This window comes from Thermobia domestica, unplaced genomic scaffold (assembly GCF_964235325.1).
Source record: "Thermobia domestica unplaced genomic scaffold, izTheDome1.hap1.1 HAP1_SCAFFOLD_472, whole genome shotgun sequence".
In the NCBI taxonomy this organism is placed as follows: domain Eukaryota; kingdom Metazoa; phylum Arthropoda; class Insecta; order Zygentoma; family Lepismatidae; genus Thermobia; species Thermobia domestica.
Genome location: NW_027656182.1, coordinates 74,347 through 91,634, shown reverse-complemented (window position 1 = coordinate 91,634; position 17,288 = coordinate 74,347). Strand labels below are relative to the sequence as shown.

At 34.1% G+C, this 17,288-nt stretch overlaps 1 protein-coding gene across 5 annotated transcripts in view; it reads left to right on the top strand.

Annotated features, from left to right (window-relative positions):
* Positions 1-17,288, top strand: part of LOC145676913 (STE20-related kinase adapter protein alpha-like) — a 55,565-nt gene that overhangs the window by 11,717 nt on the left and 26,560 nt on the right. For 3 of the 5 annotated variants that reach the window (XM_081747684.1, XM_081747683.1, XM_081747685.1), the window contains exon 2: positions 930-1,062. In XM_081747684.1, coding sequence (XP_081603810.1) covers positions 1,051-1,062 — 12 coding nt within the window. In that variant the 5' untranslated portion in view covers positions 930-1,050. Of the gene's footprint in view, positions 1-929; positions 1,063-10,185; positions 10,360-17,288 lie in introns of those variants that run through there. The other 2 variants (XM_081747682.1, XM_081747686.1) reach the window with 2 other exon arrangements.

The window sequence follows — 17,288 nt, the reverse complement described above, 5'->3', positions numbered from 1 at the left end:
AACCCGGAGACCAAAATTAGTTCATATTGTTCAACACCAGAAATAAACATGTTAAGGGAATGACTCTATGGTTGACAGTCGATTGATGAACTGACTTAACTCGTTGTTATTACAGCTCACAAAATCAATACTCCGCCAGATGGCTTTTAATTGGATACTGTGGAGTCGTCGCATTGACTCTCATCAGTGACTGTCATTTTATATCACTTCAGTTAACGAAGCCTGCATCATGAGGCTTCGTAATTGCATTATAATGCAAAGCCAACACCAGAAACAGTATAGATCGACAGCTTCATATGCGCTAAGCATTCGGCACTTACAGAGCACTCAGTTGTTTAACAACTGCCCTTAGCGATAATAAATCAAATACATATTTTAAAGCAACGTTATATATTTAAGCAGGGTTCGAAATTATTTGGTAACTCAATTGAGTAATATTTGTTGTTTCTGTGGTTCAGGTATGAGAATTAATCTTCTCTCATCTTTTTTATGCTTACATGAAACTGAGTATGTGCAGACTATTGGTGCAAATTTATAATGCAGCGCAAATTATTTATATTCAAAATATATAGTTACCTTGTTAAGTAAGTTTTCTTTTGCTCTGCTTCTGCAACCTTCCTTTCTCTCCGTGCAGCCTTCTACGAACTAGAGTATGCTTTTGGAATAGATTTAAGTTACAGAATGAACAGTTGCCACTATGAATAGTATTTCACAAATTGCGAACTAAATATCACTAATTTATTATTAAGCTAGTGGTAGTATATGTTGCGAAAGAAATTAAAGAAAATGCAAAGTGTTTTAGATGAAAAGTCTTTGTAAATAAGTTATTGTTAATTGAGATTAAATGCTTCAAAACATATGGGTGTATATTGCACTCTCCATTTCTGTGCTTTTGCATATACACACATGTAATTTTTTCTTTTTTCCAGGTAAATTTTTGGCATGGAAGTTCTAAGATTCAGTTCTTTTTACTAGGATTGTTAATTGTGCTTGAGTTACTAATTTTGACGTAGAACAACGCCATGCTGTGAAAATTGACGTAGATGATCAATGGGGGTCAGGGTAAGTAGAATTGGTGATGTGAATACCCATTCTAAGAATAATTGTAAAGTTTAATTAATAGAACTTTTGAGAGCAACTAATTTGTTTTAAATTACGTTAGGAAAATGTACAATTTTAGTATTGAGAAAGAAATTTTGTTTTTATTAAAGATCATGTTTATTTAGATAGCCGATGTAAACAGATGGTAATATTTAACTGTAAAATTGACAAGGCAGTTTCCTTTAAAGGTCGTAGCTGTGTTTATACTGTGTATCTGTCGTGTCAAGTGTTATGTAATTTTTAGTAGCCTGTTTCACAAAATAATACCCAGTGAAATAGTTTTGGTCTCGAGATTTGTGCTATTGTAGAACATTCATTTCCAACTAGTTACCATATGACGTATGATCACACTTTTATCTGTTATATAAAAATTAAAAGGATCTTGGTTGCGGGCGCATCACAGGAAAACTGCTGATCCGTTCGAAATTAATTTTTGGATTTAGTTTTCACGTACTTCGAACTTTTTTTTTTTTTTTAAATCGTATTACTTTGATTAAAATAAATATCTTAAGAAGAGAGCAGGGGTCAAAATTTATGCGAAAAATTGAGTATCTGACATTCGTGTCAAAGAAATATTAAATTTTGTGTATAAACTTAATAAAAATAAGTGGATATGTACCGGCGTTTTTGAGAGTTTCCGTTTTAATGAAGGGGAGCATTTTCTATAAGTTCTTTCTTCAAATTGGAAGTGATGTTGCCTGTTTGTGATCCCGGCAGGAGAATAAGCAAATGTTGACGATGTACTTAAAACCGAGTGAGATTGTTTACTTTCTTCATGAAGGTTCCACACAAATTCAGAATCCTTCATACAAGTAATCGACAAAGAGTCGGCGATGAAACTGTTCAATTAATGCATAAGTATTTCGTGACACAAAGTAAACTTCATCATGCATTCTATAGGATCTAGCAGCGCTATTCCGGATATTTGGACAGTCCCTTTCGTCTTTCTGAATGACATATCTTTGTGCTTATAATATTCATATCCCTACTTTACGTATTGGTTTTCTCGTTGCTATTATAATTGTTTGATTACTGGTCAGTTGATACATACAAGTGTTTCATGAAAACACTAAATATGAGACATTGCAAGTAAAGAAATAAATATTGCAAAAATAATATTTTTAATCTGTTTTGGCCCACATTGTATTATAACTTGGCTATTGGCCATCACTGCTTTATAGTAATTTTGAAAAACTAAAAGTGGGATTGATTTTACATTAAATATTTGTTGTATATATACTTAATCATGTTGTATGTTTCAACATTGAAGATGCAATGCGTAGAACAAGATGTAAGAAAGAAAGAAAGAAAAAAAAACGCAATGAAAAATTAATGAAAGCTTATTTCTCATATAAGTATGTAGATCATAGAAGCATTGTTAATTTGTTGAATAACAAAACTATCTTAATTTAAAATAAGGAAACAATTTCTGAGCCATGCACGAAGTTCTTAACTAAAATATTGACGTATAAAAGTTTCGCCAACTAATTAACATTTGGCTTTATCAGGCGCAGTAGTTCAGTTAGCGAAATTGTTACACATCAATATTTTAATTAAAATTTTTGTGCTTTGCTCAGAGGTTGTGTTTTACTATGTTGAATTACTAAAGACAAAGCTTACATGAACCAGATAGTTAATTTAAAAACTTAGTATTTTCAGTAAAGTATTTGGTAAAATTTGCATTTGGTGCATTTGGTAAAATTGTTATACATGATTAATATATAGTGTAGTGGTCGGGATTTATCAGTACTGTTTTGAAAGCTGCGAGTGTGTAATTTTCGTTCCCTTTGTGAGATAGGGGCTTGCTATGTAGTTCATAATCAAAGTTCAAATTGAGAATCAGTCACTCAGTTGACGCATTCTTCTTTGACCCTCTATCCTGTTATTTTTGAAACTTTTCAATTCCTAACAGTTCTATAACATAGTCTGTATAAACTTCTATGAAGTAAACAGCTTTTATTAGCAACTCAGTTTTCTAGTAATTGCTGAAGCTGGCCAATGCTCTTCCAATTTTCAGGATTTTAACATTAAAAATTTTCCGAATTTTAAAGTAATTCGGGACAGGGACAGCTCTTGTGTTTATACTACAATGCATTCACCTTCCTTATTTTTCTTAGTGAATATTACACAAACCTAAAGACATTGTTACTACGCTTGTTTCTGGGTCGTAAGTCGAGAGGGATAAATAGCATAGGTCGATAGATTTCTCTTTCTCTTTCTTTCTTAATTCTCATTTGAGCATTATTCCACCAATTATTTCTTCATGAATCAGTATATTATTTTATTTTCTTTACTTAAAAGCAAGATGAATTTTGTTTAGAACAAAAGTCCTAGCATGAGTATATAAAGATCAGTATGACATGATAATTTACAGAAGTAGGGACCGCAGTGGCTCAGTGGTAGAGCCCTCACCTCTATTTCATGGGGTCTCTGGTTCAATCCCAGTCTGCGCCAAGTTGGCATTGTGGAGGACAATCACCGTTTGTGTGCATTATTTTCGGGGTTCTTTCTTTTCCTCCTACTTTGTTCATTTCACCGTTATTATCCACGGGGTGCCCACTTAGCCGTGAATAAGCTCTGGATTTCGTTATTAAACCTTGAAAATAAAGAAAATTACCAAATTAATAGAAATAACCGGATATTTTGTTGTTGTTATGCTGTCAGTATACATTATTTTTATAAACTTCCTAACCGCGAAATAGAAATTTTGGACCACGAAAACCGTGAATTTAATTATTTAGTTTGAGTGAGACCCTGACCCATCTCATTATCGCCGTTTCCCTTTGCCTCGGTATATGATCACGGATTTAAAAGAATTAATAAACGTATACACTGGAAGGCTAAAAACATTAAACAGAAGCTGTGTGAGTTTTCAGTACTCACTCGGGAGGGTCCCACAAGTTGTCGCTAAAATCTGATTGCCACATAGCACATCTGATAGAGCATCATGAGAAATGGAAATAAGCAAAATTTAAGGTGCTATGGACCAGAAGGATAGGAACTACTACAGGGATTCAAAATTTGAATATCCAAAGAATTATATCATGGAATTATGTACGTTTAAAGCAAATATCTTGAAAACCGTTATAGCAATCAAAACAAAAGTTGCACAATATAATGATAACAAAATGCCCTAGCGAAAACCATAAATAATGTTGCCATAGGTGAAGCATTATTGCCAACTCAGCATAAAAATATTTTATTATAAAGAGCACCATATATAAGTGTCCACAGATTTAAAATGCACAATTATCACTAAACATAACAGTGAAGTGTAGTGATAGAGTGTTGAACACTATTGGAGCTACATGTGCTGAAAATGTACAATGGAGATGTGTGATATGTGACAACAAATGGTAATAAAGGATCTGGGTCTTATACTATGAATTTAGTTCAAATGCATAACACAGATAGTATAACATAGCAAAATGTCAGCAGTGTCACAAAATATTGTTGCATTTGGAAACAAAATTGAGTGATGCCATTTTTGCATCCTGTGTTAGCTTCGAAGGTATATAGGAGTGCAAAGTGGGATCTGAATCACTATGAAAGAGAAAGATAACAATGAAATGTAAGGTGAAAAGTACAACAAAAACATGTCCGAGGCGGGATTGGAATGCGCAATGCCTAATATGTCGGTTGTCTAGCCCTCTAGACCACACCGCTATCCGGTCCGACTAAAAATGAAATGAGGTAGTAATAAAATAATTATATTTCCAATGTGAATATGGTAATATTATAGTGTACAAACATAATTATATGGTATGTAGGAGAAGAAGTAAAAGAATATGTCACTTAACACAAAAGACACAAACCAAGAAAATATTGATAAGATAACTTGGAGAACCAGTCTACAGAATTAGGAAACACGTGTTTCTTTCCTCGCATGTATCGTTTTGTTTTCGCGAGTTGTCTACTTATTCATCGGGGCTACAGAAGTATATTGCAAAATCCTCACTTTTTTCTAATGCATTCCTTTATTTCCCTTTGTTCCCACATATCAGACTTCTCCATTGTGCATTTTCAGCACATGTAACTCCAATAGTGTTCAACACTCTACCATTACACTTCACTGTTATGTTTAGTGATAATAGTGCTTTTTAAATCTGTGGACACATATATGGTGTTATTTATAATAAAATATTTTTATGCTGAGTTGGCAATACTGCTTCACCTATGGCTACATTGTTTATGGTTTTCGATAGGGCATTTTGTTATCATTATATTGTGCAACTTTTGTTTTGTTTGCTCTAACGGTTTCCAAGATATTTACTTTAAACGTACATAATTCCGTGATATAATTCTGCTGGTATTCAAATTTTGAATCCCCGTGGCTCCTATCCTTCTGGTCCATAGCACCTTAAATTTTGCTCAGTTCATTTCTCATGATACTCTATCAGATGTGCTATGTGGCAATCAGATTTTAGCTACAACTTGTGGGATCCTCCCGTGTCAGTGACTGAGCTTTTGAACCTCTGACTTCGGAGCATATAAAGCGCTAATCTTGTCCTACTAGTCGTTTAGTCATTGTATGTATGTGAAGTACGACTTTGACAGAAAATGAATAGAACACTATTAAAACAAATGCGCTATAAGATGTCGCATAACACTTCTTCAAGTTAGAAAAAATGAAACTTGAGACTACTGGCTGTCACATGATTATGTTATCGGATTGAAGAAGTGGAGAAAGTATAGGGAAGATGATGAAGACTGACGTGACGAATTTGCTTGTAAGCTTGCAGTGCGGAGAGGGATAATTTGTGAAAAAAAAAGTATATATATAGGTTAAAAATTGAAGTAAGTAGAAGATAGAAAGTGAATTATATTAAGTAATAATAAAAAAAAACAATATTAATTGAAATAATAATCACAGACAAAAATTTAAATTTTAAAAAAATGATACAAAATAATTAAAGCAGTTTAAAATTGGAGTAATAAAAAGAAGTAGAATATGAAATATATATATATATATATATATATATATATATATATATAAAAGACCACATTGAGAATGTCCATTTGCGAAGGCCGCATATGATAGTTTTAGATAGACCTAATTTTTGTAGTTATTTTACAGTTATTTATATCGTTGTGCGGTATTTTCTCATTGTTACATTAATAATTTACATGAAAATGTGTAACACTATAACATATTAAGATAAAGTAAGAAAACTTATCCTCACTTTTTCAGAATTATATTTTTCGAATATTTCATAATTCTTACGAGGTTAGTATTTTTCACAGGCTCAGGAGGCCGCATGGATTTCTCTGAAGGCCACCTCTGTTTTGGACCAACAGCTTTCAATTAGCCGATATATTATATCAAAGCGCTTCGAGTAGGCACCCAGAGAATCAGTAATAGTTAAAAACGGAAGCGGATGGGGCAGTTGGGAAATGTATCAGTAGTAACGAAACCTGTGGCATTGAAGTTTTTATCTTCAACCACTGCTTCACCAACGTCAGATTACTTACTGAACTCCTGTATTGCTTGTTAGGTTTACAGAGAATAAAAGCAGCAGATTTCTGAGACCACAAAGCGTAGAGTTAGAAACTGCTGTAGACTATTGGGACCAGGGGCACTATTCGAATATAGAACAATAATGTAATAGGTGTCTTCCCTGCTGTGTTCCTGATGAACATGGAAGAGTCTGGGAAAGGACATTGAGACTACTTACGCGATAGATATAATCGAATGTATTGTTGTTAGAGCTGTGTAGCTGTTGAATTCGGTTACAGGAGTATCATTAGTTGCTGATGTTGATCGTAAGGTGAGTTAAGAAGTTCGATATGATACAATGCTGGACAGTGAGGAGTGCTTAAAGAATGTAAATAAGATAAGAATCGCAACTATCGGAAGTGGTGGTATATGTGTGTTACGTTTGCGATGGTATGTTGGAAAGTCAGATAGATGCCAATTGTTTTACATCCAGGTTTGTGTTATTTGGTGGAAGTTTACAAGGTTCCGTTTCTCGTAAGGATTGTATAAAGATTTTTGTATATGAATTTCATATGAATCAGTGAGTATGAGATAAGCAAGATTCATGTAGAGATGATCTTGAGATAGTTGTTGACGGGTAACGTAGTAGAGGAAAGAGAGATCTTTCGAATAACCAGGCCAGAGGACAAGAAATGTTTGTGAGATTAGGGTGGGACATCTTGAAATAGATGTATTATATACTTTCGGTAGGTTTGTGAATTTTCATGGGCGACTTCTTATAGAACTGTTAGGAGTAATTTCTGGCATTAGGAAAATATCATAAATGAATCGGAATCATATGAAAAATGGGAGTGATGGTGAACCGAGAATTCGTTGATTGGCCTCCAAGGATAGATTAGGCTATGAGGAGAACTTGCAAGTACTTCTGATGTGCCTTTGACGTGAAGATAATCTGTATTTTCAAAACTGAAAACGATGATTTAGTTGAATTAGGGATTGAGTTTTTGGTCATGTATGTAGGAATCTTCCAAGTGCTAAGAGCATTAAGGAATGGAATATTATATACATGAAGTGATATAAAATGTATGTTAAACCGGTGTTTGGTGGAAGGGTTTCAGTAATAGGATGAACAATACGGATATATCTTTTGAGATATATATACGTTTTTCTGACATTCTCTACTATTTTCACTTAATCAGTTCACTTAAATCCGCTCAAACTTCTACATTTTATTCTCTCATTGTGGACAAATAATTTAGTACGCTGGTGTTTTATCTAATTTGCACCGCACTTGATTCTAAGGTAACGATGTTGGTTAGCTTTAGTGATAAGACTACTATGTAGTTTAAGAAAATAGACAAAGGATATAAATACTTAGAAGGAAATGCCGAAGAATTTCACCGTTAATTCATTTAGCTATATTTTAAGTAGTATTAGTACTTCTAGTTAAATATAAAACAAGCTTATTATTTGATTTTGTTAATGGAGGAAGAACAGTGGTTTGTAGTGAACGACCAAGTACTGATAAGAGCAACGACGTACTGAATAATAATTTTAAAAAAATAAACGAAGTTCCATATCTCTTGGTTGTCATTTTTGATGATTTATCGTAGTATGCTGTCAGTTAGATTACTTGATTGCGTTTGGTGGTGGGAAGTGTAGAAAGTTGTAGATTGTAGATAAATCTCAACCACAGACACTGTTGTAGTTCATATGCTTGCTGCTGGATGTAATAATTTTCTCTGTTTTCTTCTTTCAGTTACATAGTTAACAATTTCGTTCTTATTTTTAAGTTCTGACTGATATTCTTGATCTGTTGCTTTCTAGTGTTATTTGTAGGGATGCTCCGGATGTTATAAAAATTACATTCCAACCTTCTTATTGTTGTCTATATTTCATTTAAAAAGTTCCGTAATATTTCAATTGATAACAATTTTGCTAAAAATTGTACCATCTTCAATATTAATTTTGCAGTTAGATTATGTTAGCTGATCCAATAGGAAACTTAAAATCAGTATAAATATTTCCATTATATTATAACAAAATATAAATCTTGCCCCTTTGTTGAGAAGAGATAAAGCTTGCTCGTGTATAGTAGTTAAAATAGCCCCTATTTCTTTGTGAGGAAAAGCAAAAAAGTGAAGTTCGTAATGAAAATCATATAAAAAATGTAAATTTATGTTGAATATATTTTAAGTGTTTGTAGTTAAACTTACATTACATTTTCGTTGAAAATTTTATGCGTATATAAAATGTCATGCATTTTAGAATAATTTTTTTACCGTTGGATGGAAATTTGGCTCTCTCTCTTTCCTTCGTATAAATGCAAAGGAGTTATTTCGTTAATTGCAAGAAAGATATCCATTAATAATTCGTAACCTTAAATATTCCAATTACAGAAATATTGTCATATTAAACTCTTGCTCTAGTTTGACAAATTATAATTAATATGTACATGATTAGCTCAAAAGTGAAAAACTATCCTTTCCAAGGCTGTTAACAGTACTTTCACGCTTCAGGTGTTAACGTTAATACTAACTTATTTTCATGTATAAAGAGCAGACTTGATTTTTTTAAAAATATATTTCACACGTTGTTGTATTATGGCGGGGAAATGAGAGCCATATGAAAACAAGTAACATATGTATAATTTAAGTAAAAGTGCATAGATAGAATACAAAATACAGGATTAGCATAAATGATTCATTCATTTTGGAAAGGCTATATTTTCAAAAGTATTATACGTACGCACACACACCAAAACCACACACGTACACACTCCAAAACTACAAACTTACCAAATTTATACACTCTCTTACAAATGTCTAATATGTGCCTCTTTGGTGACACGACACACGTCCAGAAGGTAGCTGATTCCATACATTTTGTAGCATAGTCCTATCAATTGTCTGCACTGCAGCACTGAAGGATTGCGGAAGTAGAGGTACACAAACAAGGCCAACACGCCAACGAGATTTGACACCCCCTTATTGGCACATTCCAGTTCGTAACTGCCTAAACGATGGACTTTCGCATCGCCGGATTGGGAGTATTGGTGAGAATGACCTAGCTTTGTTCCACTGGCCTCCCAGATCTCCTGATTTAACGCCCTACGACTTCTTCTTGTGGGGGTACGTTAAGGACCTTGTTTACGTACCCCCCACTACCGTAATCCTACTCGAGCTCAAAGAACGTATCAGTGCTGTAGTGCAGACAATTGACGGGACTATGCTACAAAATGTATGGAATGAGCTCGAGTATTGTCTGAACATGTGTCGTGTCACCAAAGGGGCACATATTGAACATTTGTAGAGGATGTATAAACTTGGTGAGTTTGTGGTTCCTTTCATATATCTTTCAGGTGTGTACGTGTAATATTTTTCAAAATGAATGCATCATTTATGCTAGCCCTGTACTTTAAAAATCATCCATTCCAGTGTTCTCAAGAAGTAATTAACGTTTGAGGAATGTAATAATACGGAATTAAACAGAAGAAAGTAAATTTTATAATATAAAAAAGAATAAATTTGTTGTAATATCTTGCAATATATATTGTAAAATAACATAATTGGCTGCGATGAAACTAACGTTCGGGACATCCCTAAATGTTGTAGATAATTAAGTTCAATTGGTGTTTGTATTTTCAGATTAAGTTGAAGTGGCTAAGAGCTTGTTGTTGTGACTGTAACCATGTCTGTGGCATTTCTGGAATGCCCCTGCCCCTGCACTCACCACCCTCGCTCTGACACTGACAACCGCTCTATTCAGGATTCAACTGTTTATCGGCCACTAGTAAGCTTGTATATCTGCTATGATCTAATGCAAGTAATAATAAAATATCTAAGTACTTGTAAAAAAAAAAAAAAAAAAAAAAAGCAATTAAGGAAAAGTTTACAAAGATAAAATTTAGATGATAATGTTTTCAGGGATACATGCTGGATTGAAATCCTGTAACTTTTAAGGAAGTTATTATTATAATGTATATTTCAATTTTTTAATTTTGATCTGGCTTTTGTCAGTGACATATTACCGTGCAGTGAAGAATTCAAATAAAAATAAATATTTCTCGTGTAAATTAATGGAAATTTTGTATTCCGTATTACGAGTGTTATGGATTATTTATTTATTTATTTTTAATATTTGAAAGGTAAATATTAATATTGCTTAATCAGTGACTCTTCAGGTCCTATGTTTTCACACTGTTTGGTTATATGCTTTTCCATGTAGATCGGTAGAGGGCTCGGTGGTTCAGTGGTAGAGCGCTTACTTCTGGGGCGTGGGGTCCATGGTTCAATCCCTGGCAAGTAAGTTTGTGGTCGACAGCATCTTGTCCATGGGTTTTCTCGGGTACTCCCTTTTTCTTCCACGTTCTCATTCCACCAATTCATCATCATTCACTTGCTTTCATCCTTCTCCATTAGTCTAAAGGGAATACTTGTGGGACGTTAAACTGATAGATTTTTTTTTCATGTAGCTCGGAATTTAATTAAAACATAATATGAGTAATTCTCTACTTGCCTTACTATACTACAATAGCGCTGAAATTTTATAAAGCTTTATTTAGAATCTCGACAGTACGTATATTAATGGCAGACTTACGTGTTACCTTATTACAAAATGGTTCTTAATTTTGTGATAGATATTACAATATAGAGAACTCGAACATAAGAAAAAAAGTCACTGTTAATACCTTCACATCATTGTTAGGTTGACGATAGGGAATGTAAGATGTTATGTATTTCTTTTGTGTAATGATAAAGTTCTAGGAACAAAAAACAGTAAATTATTTTAGATTGCCTTCTACCTGTATATTACAGAATAACGAAAATAACCCGAATCGAAATGTGCATTCATTAAATGCATCTTTCAATTTGCATACTATTTTATACCAAGAGGAGGCGAGTGAGTATCACGCAAGTTCTTCGAGTTCTTGCTTTGAATTTTCGTGAGGCAGAGTTTTCATTATTTCCATTAGAGCATATGTGAAAGACGTTTAACCTGCGTGTTGTACAATCATTTAAAAAATAACCACCCACTTCTAAATTTTTTAGCAAGGATTTTTTCCACCCTGTTGATAGGATATATTTTAATAAATAATAGCTTGAAAGTAACTGTGTGTGTATCGGGCAAGAGAGTGTGATTCACAAGGTAGATGAGTTGCGTTTTAAAAGGTACATATAACGTCAGTTTTAATTATAGAATTTTTCGCTAGTTACAGAAGTTTAATTCTTTCATCTTTAAAATACAAAAAAAGTGTTCGATTATTTCGTGAAACGGGTAAACATACAGAATATATTTGTTAGAATTTTATTAAGTCACGTACAGGTTCATTGCATCTCTAATGATTCGTAAGTTACCTGTATAATAAAATTAGGTAAGTAATATATTATTAGCAGAAAGTGGCTGTAAAACAGAAAATCCATGAATATATTTGTTTTTTAAGCAATCTGCATGTTCTCTATTCTTACTTAAAAGAGATTGATTGTGGATGAGAAGATGGATCTTACTAAATGACGAAGGTTAAAATATATCTATTGCACTGTTCTTTCCAACTTCCCACTTTTACTATCATCACTTACATCTTTTGTGTTTGTGCATATACATAATGGAATTTTATAAGAAGATCACTAGATATTTTTAACATTGTGAAAAACTCACTATCTGTTTCGGTGTATTTGTAAATAAATGGATATATTATGTTCCAAGTAATTACTTGTATTTTTTAGTTGCATAACTTTTTATTTTGATTTGTGTGGCATCAAGTTTGATGCATTAAGCTATGAAGTTACTATTAATATTCATAAAATTAAAACTTGAGGTTTCTCTTGACTTGTGAAGTAACAAGCTTCGTTTATTGTTATGAATAAAGATAATCACGTGCAATGCTCTTCCTCCTTTAAAGAACATAAAAAGAAAGAAAAGAGAGAAGTGCTTTAATCTTTGTCTTCCGTCGTGTTAACACACACACACACACACACACCACAGGAACAACGAAAGAAGTCACGTTTAAAAATATTGTAAAAGTACGAAATTTATTTTATTTGTTCTTTCTAATATATGCGTGTGAATTGGCAGGTCCATCACAACAGTTTGAAAACCTTTCTTTACAATATCTAGCATTTGATTTTTTTGTTCTATGTTGCTAATTTTACCTCCTTGTCCGGAGTCATATTTTGTAGCTTTTACTCAGTGTGCTTGTATTTTGTGTATTACAATACACAAAAATTTGAATTTTTCGCTGCTCTTCCTTTAGCTTCCCACAAAATATGTTTTCCATTTCCCTACTTTCTCCACTTTTGTGTGTGCTTTCATTTTCTATTAATGTTTCAAATATTACGTACCGAACTAGTATCCTGTTCCACTTTCTTCCTTTCAATTTATGTTATTTTCTCAGCTTTCTTCACATAATTAACCATTGTTGTTATATTTTTTTAACATTTCTTTCCATCCCATGTTCTTCACAGCTTTATGATAGTCTACAAAGCGAAAAGAATGATAGATAGTTGGGGTAATAACTTTTTTAATGCAACTGTACATATATTTTTATTGAGGCACATAACATTCAATCAAATTAAAAGTATAGCGTAATGCAGGTAGAATTATTGACTCGTGCATTATTCACATATCATCTTTGATATGTTTCAGTTCTCGGGTCTAGGACAGTAGCTCTCCGTCACTTTCATAAAATCCATCTACTATTTTAATAATATAGTGCAATTTTTTTAAAAATATGTTTTAACGATAGTCTTCACAGCGTTATACTTAAAATCTAGATAGACTTTTCAGATATCGATCGAGATCTGCTTTAAGGGTCGAGGGAAGGCGGCAGATTCTGAAAACATTTATTTCTTGATTCGTGCAACTTGTGGTTACATTAATACTAATTTCATGAATAAACTAATGTAACTAATGTACTAATGTTTTCAAACCTTCAGATCATTAACCATTAACTTTTGTCCGTGATTGTACTCTTAGTTATTACTATTCAGAGTGTCTTGGAAAGATTGGTGAAAGGAAATTTCGGATGTTTCAAAACTGATTTATGATTAACTGAAGAATTCTTTATCTGTAAAAACTGCTTTGTATCTAGTCTTACCATAAATACTGTCCCAAAGTTTTGAGACAAAATTGTTAAAATATCCTAATAAGTTACATGGATGCATTATGAACCAAAATCACAAGTAATTACTCAAAATGGCCACCATTAGCGTGCACACAGTTCGTAAGCCTTTGTGGCCACTCATCAATTGAATACGCAACATCAACTGGAAAATCTGCATTTGCAAGTTATCTCCTGAAGCTTGGACCACAATTTAAAGTCCAAAGGGTTTAGGTCCGGGACTTGCACAAGGCCAATCTGAAGTGGAAATAAAGTTCAGAACATCTGCTTCCAGCCACTGCTTGGTTGTCCGTGCCTTGCGAGTTCTGTTAGAAGTTCCAGTTGTGTTCGTGGAAGAGGGTATTGGCAGATTCTTGACTAGTCTCTCCTGATATACTTTGGATGACGTTTAACCGCCTTTTCACAGAAATGGAGCTCTGCTGTGCCTTCGAAGCTTACATCCCACCACACCATGACTAAGGCAGGATGCAGACCTCTCTGGATCCTTGGAGCCTTTTCACCTGCTTCTTGAGAGGATGTGGCATATATACTGTCATTCTGGACATTGAAAGTCTCTTCAGCACGCATTTCATCGGACACGCGCCTCCGCTGCTTTCACAAGTTCCGGTGTTCGTACTATGCGTGGCCTTCCTTGCCGTGGGCGATCTTTCACAGTTCTAGTCTCAACAAAGCGCTGGATAGTGCGGTAAACTAATTTTTTACTAATTTGCAAGTTCTGGAGGGTTTGGAAAATCTCCCTTTGTGATTTGTCTGACTAGTGCAACGCTATGAGGCCACACGATTTTCATACTCGCCCCATTCCATCGTGAACATTTATAACTGGCACCTTTACACTTCTTTAGCTCATCCAGCAATGATTCACGCTTTACCATTACCGGTCTTCATGTCACTCGCTTGTACGAGCGGAGGTACAGCCACTCTCAAAACTTGGGACAGTATTTATGGAGTCAACTACCTTACACAAGTCATCATGTAAGTTCATGCATGGACAAACATGATGAGAGAAATATATTCCTGTAGGTATACTCCTACTATGTTCATCATAATTACAGTAATTACATGACCTCATCATTAATCGAAGAACTAAACGACTTGGATTCTCTGAGTCACGGCATTCAAAACCTAATACTATTTACGTTGTGTTTTAAAAAAATAAAAATAAAAAATCGAGTGAACTTGTTCAATAATGCTTGTAACAGCTCCTCTTAAGCTAATATGTTTTTCTCAGGTGGAAAAGCATACAAATGACCCCATAATCTTTGGTACGAGCTTAGTAAACGCAAGCTGTTTAAAAATCAGTGAACATTCAGAGAAGTAATCATTGCCATATTAAGCCGAAGGAGCTTCGAAATGCTTTTAGCTGCTGTTCATTGAATTTCATGTAATCACTCAATAGATCCCTCTCTCGCGGAAAACAACTTATAAGGTTACCTCTCAACTTTGTTTACCGTTTTTCAATACATGGAAGAGTTCGTGATTTAGGGCCTGGAAGACTAGGCAGTTGAGTAGTAGTCAGGTAAAATGAAGATAAAGGCAGGCAAAGATTTAGTTTTTGTCTCAGTCTGTTGATTCTTTCAAATATGAAATATATTACTAGTAGCTATTCAGGTAGTCATAAATCGGCAGTTCTGAGGACAAGGTAGTAATGGGCACTACCAGATACTTTTTCCTATCAAATAAATATTCAATAGTGGTGTTGAACTATCGATAGTTCTATTCGACAATCCAATAGTTTCTATATTTATTCAGTGGTAACGTTCTTACACGCTATCCTGCTGACAATGCGCTTATTCAGTAGTCCATCTCTTGATTCTAGCATTTGTTTTGTAATGGTAATAAACCAAATACGCTTAAGAAAGTTAAATGTTTCATTAAATTGCCTCCAGTTAACCAAAAATGTATAATAAAATGTAAATTAATGAAAATAAGACCAAAAAGATTAAAAAAAAAGAAGTACACGCTGAGAAGACAAAGATAACGTGGCGATTGTTTTCTCTGTGAAGCGTCTCTTTACTTTATAACTAGAGCTCAAATCCGATAGTCTTCAAACATTGTAATAACATTGTTCTCTGTTCGATAGTGTTTTAGTAGAGCCCTCAACCAGAGTTAACAATTATTACAGTATTATAGGGAGCTTGTGAGAGAACTCACACTGGCAAAAATTAGGATTTTATCGCTTGAAACTAAAGGAATAAAGGTTACAACAATTAGTACATTCAGAAAGGGTTCTTCTTTTAGTTTGAAGCGAAGAAAACCTTAATTTTTATCGATGTGACTCCCCTCGCGAGCAGACTCCTCTGAAATTATAGTTATGCTATTAAGAACACTAAATTGAACAAATTTAATCTTCAAAGTAAGTTATCTTGATTTTGTCACAAACCAATTCCAGTCTGCTCTAGTACCTTTTGGAGTGTGTGTGGGGATTGTGCGTTAAGCACTTCGGTGGGATGGAGACGAACACCGCTATAAGTATAATTGATAGATACTTTTCATCAAATCCCTGATCCTTCAATAACAAGCCAGCAAGGCCGCTGAGCCAATAACTATCGGTAGAATATATCAACAATTCCCAACAGGAGAATCTTGATATTGCCGGAAGAAAGGAAGATAAAATTTTCCAAATAGTTACAATAAGTAAAAACAACCAGATTCCGTACCTCTTAGCATATACTATATTTTAACATAACTGTAGCGCGCTAGAAATTACTAAATTTAGCTACAAACCGCTGAGGTCAGCTGACATAATTTCCCGCCGTAGAGTAAATGAACTCTCCCTAAACCGGAACATCTCTTTCTAGGGTGAAACACACCTCGAATTGGAACTTAAAGTAGAACTACATCCTCCCTTCTCGCTTCTGGTGACACGATAGCTTGCTACATGAACATACATTTGCAGTTACTTTTCCCTTCAGTACTTCATTGCCTCCTATTGAATGAAATTCATTCGGTAGTTTTGACAGTCACTTTTCCCTTCATGGCTCCAATGCGTGTGGTTGGATGAAATTCGTTCGATAGTTTTGACCATCTACCATTGGCTGAAATGTATTCGATACTCCAGAAAAGTAGTAATTATACTTTTACCCATTCGATAAGGTAAAACTAGTAGTGATATGAAGCCTCCTTTAAGGCTCCTGAGAGGGTATAACTACTGATATCACGCATGGAACCTGACCTTCCGACAGATTAGAATTTACTCGATGCTGCTCAAAAACAGGCATTCGCATAGCTCATTTTATGAGTCCTGAAGAAGGTGTAACAACACTGTTGGTATCTTGTTGAACATGCAGCAAAAGTACACTGTACTACCAGATCCCCTGTAATTGTGTAATATAACTATCGATAGTCTGGAATGAAGTGAAAGCAGATAGTCAAACTGTTCAAAACACGTACCGGAGCAAGGGTGGCGTGTTTACCACAATAAAGGAAAACATCATTCGTTAATACAAAACTATCGAATAATCAGATAGTATTCATTCGATAGCGTCCATCACCAGGATAAGGGAGGTTTGAAGAAAATCCTTTCTTCTGATTTACATAGAATTAATTCATTAACCAGGTGAGTAAAAACTTTGATGGGAATGAGTGTATTCACTATTTCATATAAGAAAGGAATTATTTGTGTCAAGATAG